The sequence below is a fragment of the Anser anser genome (assembly GCF_964211835.1).
Source record: "Anser anser genome assembly, chromosome: 6".
Taxonomy (NCBI): domain Eukaryota; kingdom Metazoa; phylum Chordata; class Aves; order Anseriformes; family Anatidae; genus Anser; species Anser anser.
In genome coordinates, this window is record NC_139726.1 from 24,043,677 (window position 1) to 24,059,527 (window position 15,851).

Sequence of the window (15,851 nt, forward strand, 5' to 3'; positions counted from 1 at the left end):
CAAAAATAAATAGACACTTAAATCTTGTATTTTTTCAGGTCTTTACTTACTACCTAGATCTTACTAGCTTTATAAACTAGCTTTAAACAAAAGTTGCCATTCATCTATTGCTATTTTGAGGTAGAAAGTTGCAACACAGCTTTAAATACTTCTTTTATGTTGTTGATAGAATTCTCAGTGAAGATCTTACAAATACACATTAACTGGCCCCTATCACAATACTATGATATCTGACTGATATTATTGCTCCTTTTCTCCTAGATACCTTTGGTCTGTCTAACGTTTTGAATATATCCTCTCATCGTATGCTTAGAGGGTGCTGTGGAAAGGCTGTATCAGGTGCGGAGATGTGGAGGTGTGAATCTCAGTGACAAGGTCTGTCTGTATGACTCTTTCAAGAACACTGAGGATTGTCCATGCCTGGTACAAAGCTGCACCAACACCTGAGCCACCACCGACTCAGAGATGCAGTTAATGAGCAGACAAGCAAGAAATGGGCCGGGCAAGGAGCTGGATATGGATCCCTACCAAGGCTGCTTTGCTGGGCCACACCAGGAGACAGTCACCAGGGTCTCCTCCAGGTAAGTGCCACGCATCCCTGGGACAGGCGCTACCCACAGACGAGGTCCTGCCACAGTACTGCATTGGTTATGCCACTTACAGCCTTTTCTTACCAGCACCACCACAGATGAAGTGCAGACACATGAGCAGATACTTGCAATCAGTCTAATGGTAGTGTATATGGAATAATATACATGCATAATTTCTAAAATAGAAATAGCCTTTTTTTTTTTCCCCCCCCTGTGTATGCCCTTGAGCTTGTTGTATGCCTGGGGTAAAACACACTACTGCACAGCAGCACAGAAAGCAGGGTTTGTTATACTAAGTTTAAGTACTCCAGACAGAACGCAGTACGTGCAGGGGGATCACAAAGGTGCTGGAAACACTGATATCTGATGTTCTCAGCTCTTTTGTGCACATTCAGCCCTGGGCATAGCTTGTTGCAACGCAAAAGATGACGGAACACTTCACAGAAATGGCCTCATAAAATATTCAGCTTTCTGTTTTTGCCCAGGGTACAATCTGTGCATTTTCCATACAGTTGGAGCAAAAAAGAAGTGCTAGATCTTATTTCTCACACATTTTAAGTGTTTACATTTTTAATTAAAAAAAATAAAAATGCAGAACTACTGTCATAACTTCTCTGGTAGAAAATACATGTACACTGTCTGTGATTTTACCCAGACTAAAACGAGATTTTTGAGACTAAAACAATTCAGAAATCCCCCAGAGATAATGAAGCAATAGAATAAATAATGAACAAAAGTGGTTTTTTTTAAACATAATATATGCTAGATATAGTTTTGCTTGGATGACACAGATCCACACACACCAAATATGAACCTATTTAGGAAACAACTGTGCATCCATGCATTTTTTCTTTTCAAATAGTCCCAGAGCCTAAATTAATACTGCACAGAACACAGCCTCTCACATGCTTGTGTGCAGGATCTGGTCTTCCAGCACTGTCGTGCTCTATATGAGCTGATGGAGGATGGCAAAAAAAAAAAATATGCTGGATATTGCTGTGGACATAACATGGCTGAACCTGTCAGGATATTTCTCCCAGTTCTTTCTGTGACTCATTCAAGAAGGACACGCTGTCCGTGCTGCTAACATATTCCACTACATGCACACACACAAACGTTACGATGCTGTGAAATTGCACTGGTATTACCTTTTCCAGGATTTTACAGCCTAACAAAAACACTAAATGCTCAGACTTAAAGTGGAGCAAGGATGGCACCCAGTGGCCAAACAGACTCATCTCAGAAAAACGTTTCTCAGCTCTCTCTCATCCCTCACTTTCTAGGGCTTTAATTATAAAAAGATTCTAGTTCTAAATGTGAACCAGTTGGCAATGTAAAAGGCCTTTTAAGGGCACTGCCTTCTTTCTTTGAAGGACATTTATTTTTCCTTTTGTAAAATATTTTTTAAATGCCTACAGAAATGTTACCATTAATAATTTAAAATCAATACCAGCAAACATTTATGACAAACAGCTGTTTGCAGCCAGAACACAGTATCCAGGCAGAAATAAAGAAAAGCGTTCTGTCTTTTTGTAGGGTACATGCTGGGGGGAAAATGAATGATTCCATCCTGGTTTCAAAAATCAGTATTGCTATTAGGGAACTTGTTCCATTTTAAAATCAATTTTGATAATATTAATGCAAAACATTAAATTTCTATCCAAATAAAGCTTGGTGAAAAACAACTTGATTTTTCAATCAGAAAATTCCCAGCTATAACTTCAAAAAGGAATCTAAGCTACAAAAAGAATCTAAGCTCAGTTAAATGAAATTATTATTCAAAAATATTATTGAAATTTTATACTTTTTTTTTCTGCATTTCTTTGAAGAATTCTTTCCTCCACAGGGATGTATATTAACTGTGTGGGAATAACTCACCCCTTGTAGACAGTGAAAGAACCATTACAAACCCACAGTGAAGACCTGCTAAAGTAGCATCTTTCAATGAAGTATCTCAGTTTTTAATTATTCTGTTGCAATTTAAGTGCACGAGTCTTTGCTAGATAGATTTTTCTTCCTGACTGGAAATCTTTCCAAATATAAATTCCCAAATCTGTCATGGACCAAAGCATGCTGCTTTATCATTTCACAAGTGTTGATTTTTTAAAAACAATTCTTCAGATATTCCTCAGCCTTGCATGACACTTTAAACGTATTCTAGCCTTATCACTTTTTGCATGGTTGTTGGCTAAACACTGTAGCAATGTTGAACTGTATTTATTCCTCAGTGCTTTCCACTTGACAAGAGAATCTTGTCGGGTATGATGGCCGATCAGATTGAAGGACAGACAACAAGTCTGTTGGAGAATGAATCATTTCACCTTCAGTTGGAACAATGCTATGTCCCCAACAACTGCTATTTCTAATTTGCCTATCTAAGCATTATCAAGTCCTGGACCAACCGTGGTTTTGGATAGGAAAATATACGCAAAAGATAAGAAAGTTCCCATTTCAATAACAAATATACTAGTTGAGAGCAGCACAGTAGCAGCACACTTTTTTTTAGTACAGGCAAATTAATAACCAAGTTTATTGCTCACTCCTCTGAAGAAAATTTCTGTTGTTGAAGTATCACTGTACTAGTATGTGTAATTACTAAGAAACTGAAAAGCAGCCACTATCTAAGGCAGTCAGCAATATTTTAAACTGCTTCAAATACTTTAGTACTGTAAAATAATAATGAAATACGGCAGAAATTCCTAGAATTCTATTATAATCTAAACCAACTGAAATGTATTTCAGCTTTTCAGAAGGCTTTTTTTAAAAAAAAAAAAACAACGAAGTAGTATAAGGACCCATTCTGACCATGACGGTACTTTTAATTTTCTGTTATTTTCAGTAATAGAAGTTTATTACTTGTCAAGGTGTTTAAAAGGAGTAATTAAGATGTAGTATAACTATGAAGAAATTGATCTTAGATGTACTCATTACTTAATATTTCTAGTTACCATGTCCTTACTCTGCAGTCAGAATATCAATATTGATTTTTCACATTTTCAATCCTAACCCCATAACCCCCCTTTTTTTAACATACGGTGCAAATATGTGCAGAGATTATTCTGTATAGCAGACACTTACGAATAAATACATTTTTCCTTTGCACATGTAAAACGTATTACCACAGAAAGTTTCTTATTAACATCTGCATGACTCCCTTACCCTGACTTAATCTGTAGACTGAAACTTCTTCCTTGTTGAAGGAAGACCATTCCTTCCCAAGTTTATTTAATGACCCGTGCTAACTCAAACTAACAGGAAAAAAAAAAGTCTGGGCATAGGTATATGATCAAATTGTGGGCTTTATCTAGCTTCCAGGCCACAGGTTTCTCACTTTTTCCTGAACTCTCATAATATGATTTTTCCTCAAGAGAAAAATTTTCAAAACCAGGATTTACTTATCTCCTACTCTTCAAAATAAACTGGTTTTATGCAGGCTTTTAACAGAAACATAACCGTCCTTTGTAATCATAAAGCAGAAATGCTGAAATATCTAACAGGAGTGTTTTTGTATCTATCCCCCTCTTTGTATTTGGGAAAGCACTACATGAAGAAGCACCTTGCTGCGAACCACTGATACAACAGTGTGAGAGCAAGGAGCCTATCCAATTAGGCTGCAAGTTTTCAGAGGTGGGCAGGGGGTGCCAGATGTGCTCTTCATGACTGCTATAACCTCACTTAACCTGCTTTGTAGCTAATAAAGAGGTCTAAGCCCCTCTGGAGAGCAGCTCAGTACTCAAGCTTCACCAGGTTAAATTATTCCTTGCAAACCCTCCCTCCACAATGTCCTGGAAAACACATACTTCACTTGCTCTGGAGGGAAGGGAACCTTCTACTCTAAAGCTCCATGTTTTTACCAAAAAATAAAAAGGTGGTCATGAAAAAAGAAAAAAAGAAAAAAATCTGTCCAGTGACCTTTTGCAACAATTTGATCTCATCTTGATCAACTACAATGCTACTATAAAATTAAATTCAGTAAAGCCAAATGTTTAAAATTCAGAAAGCAAATTCAGAAATTCCACTGTTTTCTATCAAGCATCCCTAACATTAGGGTAGGCACTGATGTATGATAGTACTGCTCTAACAGTAGTTCATAAGCAGGTGCCTCTCAAGCCTCTGACACAGTGAAGTTGTCCCACTTCCCTTATTTCTGATATAATCCCTCATGGAACAAATTGAAACAAAAATAGATTAGGTTCCCTCAATAAACTGTCATAGTGTTTTTTCATATGCCTTATTCTCAGTAAGTCCTATCACACTGGATCAGGTTTCATGCTGGGAGAGGGACTGTTGCATTGGAAGAAATGCACCTGATAGTCCCAGGTCCCAGGACTGCAGAAAAGAGCTGAAGAACAGCTTTGTAGGGCGATTGGGAAATACTTCCAGAAGCAGGTGATTGAGAAAGGAAGGGAAAGAGCTCTTACTAAAACAAACAATTCAGCAAACTCAGGGGTTTTCATCAGACTCTGTATCTGCAATTTCTGAGATTTATGACAGTAACAAAGAAGTCAAAGAGCATTCTTCTGCAACTTAAGCATAAAGGGCATAGTCTCTTTTCTGGGTGACAAAGTGATGCAAAGAATGTAGGGTTTTTTTTTCCCTCTCCAAACAACGCTGTTGGAAGGCACTGGTTAATAACGTAAGGCTGGCTGTATTCTGTCAGACCAGAGGTCCTTTCTAAGCCCTGTACCTTAATTCTGAGAGTGATGGACATGGTACACTCCTCCCAGCTTTGGTGAGCTGCACATCAGAGATTGCCTAAGCCAGAGGCAACTGTCTCTGTGCAACAGTCCTCATTTGCCTTTTGCTTCTGTTAACTCCTTTTTTTTTTTTTTTTTTTTTACACTTATTAAGATCTACAGTGATAGGTCACATAGTTAAGTAAACATTTACAGAAGGGAGGTCTTTGGTCAGATTAAAATCCGTACCCCAAATAATTTCATTAGATGCTCTCAAACCTAAATACGCTGTATGAAAAAAGATCATGAGCAGTCTTTTACTCCTCCTCTTCACCATGCCTTGCCATTCCTTCTCTTCAGTGAAATTTAAAACAATTTTCCAGTTTTACGTATCTTTGAACTAGAGAGCATTAGCCTGTTGTCACCAGATGAGAGCCTCACATTTCAGAAACTAGTATAAAATAGCAGTATTTTATTTTTAATCATTATTTTTTATTTGTAATCATTTTCAGTATATGCAATGCATTTCTGACTTCTTGTTTCCGTGACAACTGAAGACATAGGCACATGTAGAAGGGTAAGAAATCATGTAATACAATAATGATCTCAGTTTCATGAATTATGAAGCTCTCAACATGATGCTGTAGGTCTTGTCTTACGTAGGCAGTGCATGCGGAAAAGCAGAGAAAAATAAGCTGTTCTTTACATCTTGTGCAGGAGTGTTTCTCAAAAGGGAAGGGGGACACAGCTTGATATTAACACTTCAGCCTTGTTTGCCCTCTAGATTTCCCCTTTTTTTCCCCATTGCCACTATGCTCAGGGAAACCTGAACTGCTGGAATAACACTGGGGAACAGCTTGGTGTCAGCACAGTCCCTCCTGTGACAGCAAAGAGGAGTCAAAGAGTCTGTGTGACTGGTCTTAGGGACAACCTTAAAGCTACTTAAATGTGTGAATAACTTCATGCACTTACAGAGAGGTTTGGAGCTCAAAGAACCGTATGTGCTTCACCGTATGCGTGGCTGGGACCACAGTTTGCCATACTGACTTTGCAGCGCGCCTACATGCCTGCGGTCCTTGTTAAATCCGTGCTGCCCGGCAGTTTGAAACAGTGTCACCTACACAGCCAAGTGTGAAAAATCTCATCTTCCAGCTATACGTATATAAACACTGTTAATAGTTCATAAGTGGTCCAAAACAAAGGGCAACTTGTCTTTCTTAAGTTTAATTACCAAGTAAGACTATAATGCAATTATTATAAACCACTACAAATGATTTAATTACCACAACATAAAAGTAACTAAAATAGTTCTAAATTGAAAGATGATGACACAACAGAGAATAATATAGTCTAGGAATGCTTTCCCCCTCCTTACAGAGACTGGAGATAAAATTGATACATAAAATTATATTTCTCATTGTGTTGCCACTGTTCTACTTTTAATGGTGGGTGTAAAAATTGTAATGACACAATGTATGACAAATGCAGATTCACTTCATCTTATACATGTAGTGCACTCCTGGTATCAAATTCACTTAAATCTGTCATTTTTCATGTATTCAACTGTTTACGTTGTCATATACAGTAGCAGTCTTAAAGGTGGTTTCTCTTTTTGGTTCATCTCTTCATCTTTACTCAGTTAATCTCTGTATTTTTGAGAGACATACAAAAGCCTACCCATGCGAAGGTAAGTCTTAACTAGCCACACCTCAGGCTATGCAATTGAGAAATACAGGGATTGTTATTAATGATACATTTGGAATCGAAGCCTCTGTAAAGCAGGTAATACATTATTTTCTGTTGTGTAGCTCTCCTGTGTGCTGTTTGACCTAAAAAAGGGAATCTCTCACAGGGCTATAAATAATGCATCATAGTCATTAAATATTGATCTGGCTTATACCATTCACAGCTGCACAATTAGGTTAGCTTTTTTAAAATAGCTTCTTGTATGTTACCCATAATAGGACAGTGTTTACATATTCTCTTTGGAAACTACGTTAAATTTAAAGGTGATGTGTGTTTGTGGGACTGCTTGCTGTTTAAGTCACAGGACTTGTTCATTACTGTCTCAGAAGCCAGTAACTCTTGCTATAAATATCCTGTCCTACACAATTCTGCATTCTTTACTCATGTAGCTTGGCTTTCTATATTTGCCTAAAGGATAGCTATTTTTAGGCTTGGAGAGTCTGCATTTCAATGAGAAGAAACCTGGCACTGCAGGACAATGCTATAGGATAGCATCAATCAGACTTCACTAGTCCTAGATCTTTCTATTCCAATACTACAAATGCTTATAGCTAACCAGTAGCACTAGTACGTAATAAAATAAAAAATTCTGTCATTTCCAAGTTTAAAATACAAGAGAGGACTGAGTTGCCAGTTTTTAAAAATCATACATATTTCTAACTTTTCAAAAAAAATGATATTGATATGGGTATGATTCATTGGTGCATTACCTTAGTTTATCCTGCCAAAATTCAGTGCCAGTTTAATGCAGTTGTGTAGATGCAAGCGAGAAGAAGTGTAGTGATAAATCAGGCTCAGATATCAGACAGTCATTCTCAGATACGTAATAAATGTTTTCCTTCAAGGTAGATTTTTGTTGTTTTACTTGCAAATGCTCACAAAAAAAAAATTAATTTTTCTTCCTAGATCTACAGCAATGGTATCACAAATCTACCTATCATAGTAATGCAGCAAAATGCCAGAAAAATTAAAATATTATGTAGTTTAGAAGAATTTAGCAGCATATCTGATGATTTTTTTATTTATTTTTATTTTTTAAGGAAGCCATCATAATTTAAATTTAAAATCAAGGTTGAAAAATATTTGGTAGCAAAATAATCTAGCAATGGAAAGTCTATGTAGAATACTATAAATTGTGTGTATTCATTACTCTTATTTTAATTCCATACATCTCAGAAAACATCCTCTTTCTTATAACCGGGAAGTACAGTGCGTATCCCCAGTAGAGGAATAATGGTAGGCATGCCACAATTAGTTCTGATTAATAATCCTGATTCAATTGGCTGTTGTTGAAACTCCATCAATTAAGCTTCCACATGTCTTTCCTCATCTTAAAAACTGAACTTTTCAGGAAAAAAAGGGCCTGTTTTATACTGCACACCAACTCAAAAGTTGGTACAAACTTAAAATACATTTTAAACTGGCATAAAAAGAGGACAGGAGCTTAAATTTTAATATATTTTTTTTCAAGAGATCTTGTTCTATCAAAACACAGTGCAAAAGACTGACTACCATGAGTAAATGGATGGAGGGTGTGATGGAGATCACCGCTTTGCAATTTTACAGATGCCAAATGAAACCACAGACAGACATCCCTGGCTTACTAAAATCAATGGCAAACCTCCCATTACCTTCCCTAGGCCCAGACTGTTACCTGCAAAGACTAAGGGATTTGCTCAGGCTCTGAATCCAGATCTCTGCCATACTGCTTGTGTCTGCCTGGAGGGCTGAGCCCCCTCCCTCACCGCTAAAATGAGCTCTCTGGGTGACGAGCATGCACCTTCCATTCCCACTTGCCTGGGCGCTGGCAGCAGACCCAGCGGGTGGCCGCTCCGGGCCAGCAGCACCACACCTGCCCACGCTGGCCTCCAGAAAAATGTGTGCCTGCTAGTGTAAGCGCTAATGAATACCAAAAGCTTTACTGCAAATTTTCTTACTGTTTTCTTACTTGTTGTTGTTGTTCTATTAATTCTCAAACAGGATTAGTAGCAACTGAAATAAGTGTTATTTACTTCATGGAACTTGCTCATGGTAATGAACTTTAATTCTTAAAAACATACCAGGTATATAATAAGAGTTTGTGAATTCATCCAATAACAGTAGGAAGTTATTGACAAAATTTCAAGTAAAAGTGAACTTTAATCTTGGCAGGCTTTCTGTAATGCAATACTATTAATTCATTGCTAAAAGATAGAGCAAGTACAAATATACTTGCAATTTTTTGCTTCGTATCAGAATATTCCTGAGACTTTGGGCAAATAAAAATTTTGGAAAGCCACTTTATTAAGGCTATAAAGAAATAAGATGGCAAAGACAGAAATAAACAGCTTGAACTAGCAGGAAGAATATGTAATTATTTCTAAGCTCTTGGTGTGCAGTTCCTGCATGCTTAGAGATAAAATGTTGAAAAGCTGTCATCTGAAATGTATTGTCACTCCAAAGTCACTAATTGCTGTTAGGTCCCATGTCAGTTAAGCCAGTAGTGAACTACTGGCATTACTCTCATTCAGATGTTTCTATAAAGGGTGTTTATTCCTGTTCTGACTGAACCAGAACGTAGGTAAATCATAACAGACATTTCCACCGGCATGTGACAATAAATCACCAAAAGGAAAGGGGACACTTTAGCCCCAAACACCTCCAAAGGGAGAAATTGTTTACTAGCCAGTCAAGTCTACAAGATGACCCTAATATAACATAGGGCTTACACAAAATATAACAATATAATAAACAGTGAAAAGAACAGAGATTTCAAGGCAGGATGCCCCAGGAGACCTTGGCAGGCAGATCAGCTGCCAGAGCCCTGCAACGGGGAAGATGGGAGCAATTTCATCCCATGGATAGACTGCCTTCTCTAGGGATGAGCCCTCTGTTGATCGCCCATAAGACAAGCTGGTTCTTTCTTTCTTTTTTTTTTTTTTTTTTTATATAAAGAAAAAAAGCAGTCATTGGTGTGAAGCATGAACAAAGACTACCTGGCACTCTTTTTTGTCAGGAATTGAAAGCAAGACACCTAGATATAGGAGAGAAATACTCTTCTGAAAAAATATCTCAGCTTAGTTTAAGCAGTTCTAGGTTATAGTCGTCATTTTAGTCATTTGTGGTTTCTAAAATGAAAAGCTGCTCCGCACCCATCACTGCAGCTCTTTCATCTTTTTCAAAGATTTTTTTCTACCTTTCTTGCATAACAGCCTAACATGTAATACATTCTCCATAAAACATTGCTAATTATTTTCTGCTTACTGTAAAGTAAAACTTTAATCTGCACGCACTTTAATTTACTGTTATATTCTCAGAAATAACCAAGACCATAAATTCTTACCTTAAATTTATCCACTTCTGCCTTTGAACAAGTTGCATGATAAGATAACACCTGTCCCAGGAAAAAAAAAAGATTAAATTTTTTTTTTCAGACCTGACAAGTAGAAATAATAGGGCTCCGTACAGCAGTCTTATCAATGATTTTTAAAACAAATTTAATTAATATTTATGCATGATAATTCAGTTCTGAATGTCACTTTATAATAACTAGTTACACATTATCGTGTATACATTTGGCACTTATGTTGCAAGTAGTTTTACAGGTAACCATGGCCAGTAAGTAATTGAATATTATAACTGCTCTTACATAGTTCTTCTGGAATTCTACAATTAAAAGAGAAATAACTTAATTAAAAAAATTGTAGGTATATAGCCTTTAAATAATGCCTTTTGCTATACTGTAGAGCTTTAATGCCTCTGCTAATAGCATGTCAGCACATGCAAATTAGCACCTCTATGCTATGCCTGACATTCTCTCCATTACCATTCTGGAGACGAAAGCATCAAACATAACACACAAAGTAACACACACCTAGAGTTATTACCTAAAAGTATGCATACATTTACATGGAATACATTATATCCTTATATGAAGATACTAGCATTGAACAAGCACTCCAGAAGGTGCAAAAGCTAATCCTGTATGCTGGATCGACTGAGGTCTGACTGTGCATGGGACAAGGTGCTAGTCCACAAGCAAGCTTGCACACACAGAGCATTCCTAGCAAGGACAGGCCCTCCTCACTCCACAGCAACACATGGGCTGCTTGTGTACTAAAGCTTTGTTATTAATTTCAAAATTAGAAATATTTTTCATCAATTTTTCGTCTTAAAATCTACTCTATTTCAAATGCCCTTGGCTTGCAATACCTTGTGGCAGTAAGTCCAAGATGTATTTACTCATATCAGTTATAAAGGCGTTCTCTTTTACTAACTGGAAATCATCCCCACACTATGGAAGAATAAATAAATGCCAATTTACTTCTGTCCCATGTTTTACTTTCAATATGTATATAACATCTTTTCTCAAAGAGCATCTAGTTTGCTATCCAACCCTATTGTAGTTTGTCAGAAATCTAAGATAAGTAAAAATTGTTTTCTGCTATGACAGATTGCACTTAATACTGACATTCTTGTCAAGCTTCTCCTTTATCTGAACTCATATTCCTATAGATTTGTATAGTCCTTCCTAATTTTCATTATTCTAACTTTAATTATATGCAATTTTGAATCCTTAATGTGTGAGACAGCAACCTGTTTAGAACCATGTGGCACCCTACTGTCAACCTATCCCCATCATTTATTTACATATAGGTTTTCTATTTATTAGTCAGTCTTACAAGAATTCTAATCTGTATATTTGGATAAGAATATTTTCATAGTACAAATCAAATTGATTTATTTTATGTCTGATATCAATGTCATCTCGAAATGCCACTCTGTCATCCTAGCTAAGTACATAAATAGTAATAAAATAATCTATTACTGAAAAATGGATTCACAGCCCTTCAGCATATACCATTCTTTTGTTCAGTATTTCTCTGCTATGCCTTCAATCACTTTACACAAATATTATTGTGAGTTGTTGCTCATTTATAGATAGAATTACTCTTCACTGAAGCATAGGGGCCATTTATCAAATGTATAATCTACATTCAAGCTGTATGACTATTAGTCTTTTTTAGATCTAAGAAAGAAGCTGTATTCTAAAGCAAGAAATTTAAATATCCTTGGTTTCAGTAGTAAATAAATTTCTGTGTTAACTTTCATATCTATGTATCTAAGTGTGAAAGCTGGCACTGCTTGTTTTTCTTACGAGGGAGAACATTCAGTCTAAGCTGTAATATTGCACAAATAACTGCAGCATATGAAGGCTTACAGTAATTCAAGACTATGATATGTAAAGAATAAGGAATCTTGCTGAAGGCCCAAATAGGAAAGTTTTTCATTTTTCCTCCAAAGTGAATAAATAAATAGGAATAATCAAAGTGCTTCTCATGATTAGAATGTTTTCTAACATGAGTAGTCCTATTGATTTAAAAAGAATTCACATCTACATGCTTTACAGGATTGATTCCCAATACATAGACAAATGTCTTCAACCCTAAAGGAAAGGAAAAATATTATGCTGTCTTCATAGAAATCCAGTTTGGTTTAATTTTTGATTTAATATAGAGAGAAATTCGGATGTCATCCAGACTAACACTGTTTTTAGTGGTTCTTATCACAATGGTGGGTACTGTGTAAATTCAGCGGAGTTCTACAGTTAGTGTGCACACATCAGGGATATCTAGATCATTTTCTTCTGTTATCAGATGTGGAATTTATAACAATACTAAGATCTTAGCAATGTTACCATTTCATTAAAACAATGTTTTAAAAAAAATATCAGTCTTGCATAATGCCTTTAAAAAGATTTTGAATTTAATTCAAACCATCCTCCATTATTGATTTAGCAGGGATAATGTAAATCTACAAATCTATCCTCAAAGTTCAAAGCTTTGTTCTCACCAAGATTATTTTCAATATACTTATGCATAAAAACTTCAGAATATAATAGAGAATAGTACTTTATTGTTGAATTAGCTTATAAGACTTTAAATAGCCATCATTTTTTGAATTTTTAGAGTTTGTTTTACTGGAGTTGGTAGGTTTTATTCTTTATGAATAGGGAAAAAACACAAGGAAAGTAGCTCCTACAAAGATGGGGGGTAAAAAAAAAAAAAAAGAGAAACCTTTTTATCCATTTTGCTACTCTATATGCATTTTATATAGACAGGCAGTGTGCTGGAACGCCAGGTACCTTGCATTATGTATTTGCTTTGACCCACATCAGAGCTTACTGAGCTGCTAGAGATCCCGCTCTGACTTTATTCTAGTGAGCCATATCTGATAAGGGTTCAGCAGGTGTTGCTTTTGAAAAACCTACGATGATCAATTTTTTTTCCCTGTTCACAGTACTATTCATTTACACTTTATGGCACTAGAAAAAAAAATGACAGCAGGCTATGTAAAATATCAAATTTAAGAAATTTTCAGTTACTGATGAACAGGAAAATAAATGTAACATCTAGACTCATTCCTACATCTACATCTGTAAGAAATTGGTTTGTTATCACTATCCCCTCCTAACATTAACAAACAAACAAAAAAAAAACAAAAAGCATGGGTTTGAAATCAAATGTGAAAGATGGGTTCAAAATTACTTAGAGTTTTGCATGAGTTCCCCAGCTAAGTGTACTCTGAGGAAATTCTGCTTCAGCATTACCATAAGAAACTGCTCTCAGGTGCAGAGGTAGATATATAGAAAATTATGCTAACTACAAGAAATTCAGAAGCAGTAGCTTTCTTTACATGTGACACTTGTGAGCGATAAGTTTCACTAAGATGTACACGTACATCAAGAGCCACAGACTGTTTCGCCCAGGATTTCTTCACTTGGTCATACATAATTGTATTGTTGATGCCGAGGCCGCAAAAAATAACAAAAGCCTAAAATGAGAGAAGGGGAGAGGGGAGAAAAAGAAATCAATTTACATTCTGTTATAATACAAACACAAAGATGAATACTTAACAACTGAAAAGGAAGTACATGGAAATATTAGCAATAATTATGTTTAGACAGGTTACCTTGAGAATGCATGCAAGTCACTGGCCTCAAAAAGATGAGAAAGATCAGATGCGAGAAATGTTTTGATTAGGATGCAACCTTATTGAGAGCTTCTGAGAACTAATGGTAAACCGCAAATACAGACAACTTATTCCCACCTCCCTAAAGTAGGCTGAAGTAGCACTACCCAGAAATACCAAATTCTGCTGAAGAATTGTTACTGCTACAAAACAGAATGCCTCTTACCTCAAACAGTCGCTGGTCAGCGTCATCAAAGGGTTTCCCATCAAGCCTGTTCAGCACTTGAGCTACCCCTTTAGAAAGTGTAAATATGAATTACAATCTTTATTCATTAATTCATAAGGCAGAATATTCTATTCATTACTAACATTTTTTCTAACATTTTTTTCAAACTGAAAAGCAAAATTGAAAATATTTATTACGAAAAACATTAAGCATTGATACAAAACATTTCACATTGATATGTGAAAGTCTGACTTTTGTTACCAGGGCTCAGTTTATTATTTTCAACTCTTACTCTTTGCCCTGTAAGTATAATATTGGAGATCTAAACAAAGTGACTGACGATGCCTTTCACAAAAGGTTAAAGATCTCTTTGAGAAAGCACTTAAGGACTTGGCAAACAGAATCAGGTAACTTGTCCTAGCAATTTGAAGTTACTTACATAATTTGCCAGAGTAGTATCTTCATTCCTAAATATTAGCTAATTTGGCATCACCTGGGTATATAAGTCATTTTTTTAAAAAATTATTTTTTCATGACTGGTCCATGAATTTATTGAATAATTAAAAAAATGACATTCCTTAAACCACTTGAAAAAGTGTTCAAAGTTCTTGGCTCTAACTGAACTAATACTGAGTTATACTGCAACAAACCATTTCTGTTTCATTTAGCTACAGTATGCCCTTAGAAAACCACTAAAAGCTGTCAGCAATAGAGGGTTGAGTTTTTCTTCTACTTCTTTAAGGTAAACTTCACAACGAGCCATATTTTTAAAAGGATTTTTTCCCAGGTCACCTCTGCTGATTAAGTTCAAAGATCCTGATCCTGCATGGCACTGAGCACCTTCAGCAAAGCACTACCAATTTCAGCTCTAGCCAACAGCCACAACACACAGGTCTTGCTCTTGCAGATTTAAATTGCTATAGTTTTGACTTGAATTCTTCTGTGGAAAGTTACAGAGGAAACCTGGCACTTATTTATAAATGGTGCTCCTTTTTGGGGCAAAAGCCAGTAATAATACAGGGTCAATGCAGGTGCATCATCGCTGAGAAGCATCCTATCAAACAGGCAATAAAACCTTGCAATGTCCTGATCCAGCCCACACCACCGCCACAGGCAACCCTGACAGCTGCCACAGTCTCTCCAGTAAGTTGGCCCTGACCATGTATTTTATCATTAAAGAGGGAAATGACCACCTTGCTGGACTGAAGAAACAGTTGCCTGAGTTGTACACAAAAAAAGGCAGACTGTCAAAAAGTATCAAAACTTATGGAACATTTTTTCACTAATAGTGTTAGCATTTTAATTTTAATCTAATTTTGTATTCAAGTTTCAATACAATATATAACTTAACAATAACACAGTGGGAAAGCTGAAAAAGTCCATACAGTATCCAAGTCAAAACATCCCTTCTTGGATACTTAGCATGCATCCTAGGTACCGTAACTTCTTAACAATATTCAGCTGGGAAAAAGAAGAAAAAGGAACACAGAATTAAAAAGACAGAATTAAATTCACATTAGCACAAAAATTGGGGAAGCTCTTCAGAAGGCCTTACCGATTATTTGGTGGTTGCTATTCCATATAGGAACACACAGAACAGACCTTATGTGAAAGCCAGAAATCTGGTCAGCCTAAAACATAGAAATGAGAGCTTCCATTATG

At 36.3% G+C, this 15,851-nt stretch overlaps 1 protein-coding gene and 1 long non-coding RNA gene across 9 annotated transcripts in view; one reads left to right on the plus strand and one right to left on the minus strand.

Annotated features, from left to right (window-relative positions):
* The window catches only part of LOC310901470, a 75,293-nt gene extending 69,863 nt beyond the window's left edge, over positions 1 to 5,430 (plus strand). The window contains exon 4 of the long non-coding RNA XR_014585835.1: positions 262 to 5,430. This is a non-coding gene — a long non-coding RNA (uncharacterized lncRNA). The remainder of the gene's footprint in view (positions 1 to 261) is intronic.
* Positions 1 to 15,851, minus strand: part of PDE11A (phosphodiesterase 11A) — a 135,105-nt gene that overhangs the window by 50,667 nt on the left and 68,587 nt on the right. For all 8 annotated transcript variants that reach the window (XM_083841026.1, XM_083841024.1, XM_083841023.1 and 5 more), the window contains 4 exons: positions 15,745 to 15,820; positions 14,190 to 14,257; positions 13,733 to 13,825; positions 10,335 to 10,385 (listed from right to left, as the gene is read on the minus strand). In XM_083841026.1, coding sequence (XP_083697152.1) covers positions 10,335 to 10,385; positions 13,733 to 13,825; positions 14,190 to 14,257; positions 15,745 to 15,820 — 288 coding nt within the window. The remainder of the gene's footprint in view (positions 1 to 10,334; positions 10,386 to 13,732; positions 13,826 to 14,189; positions 14,258 to 15,744; positions 15,821 to 15,851) is intronic.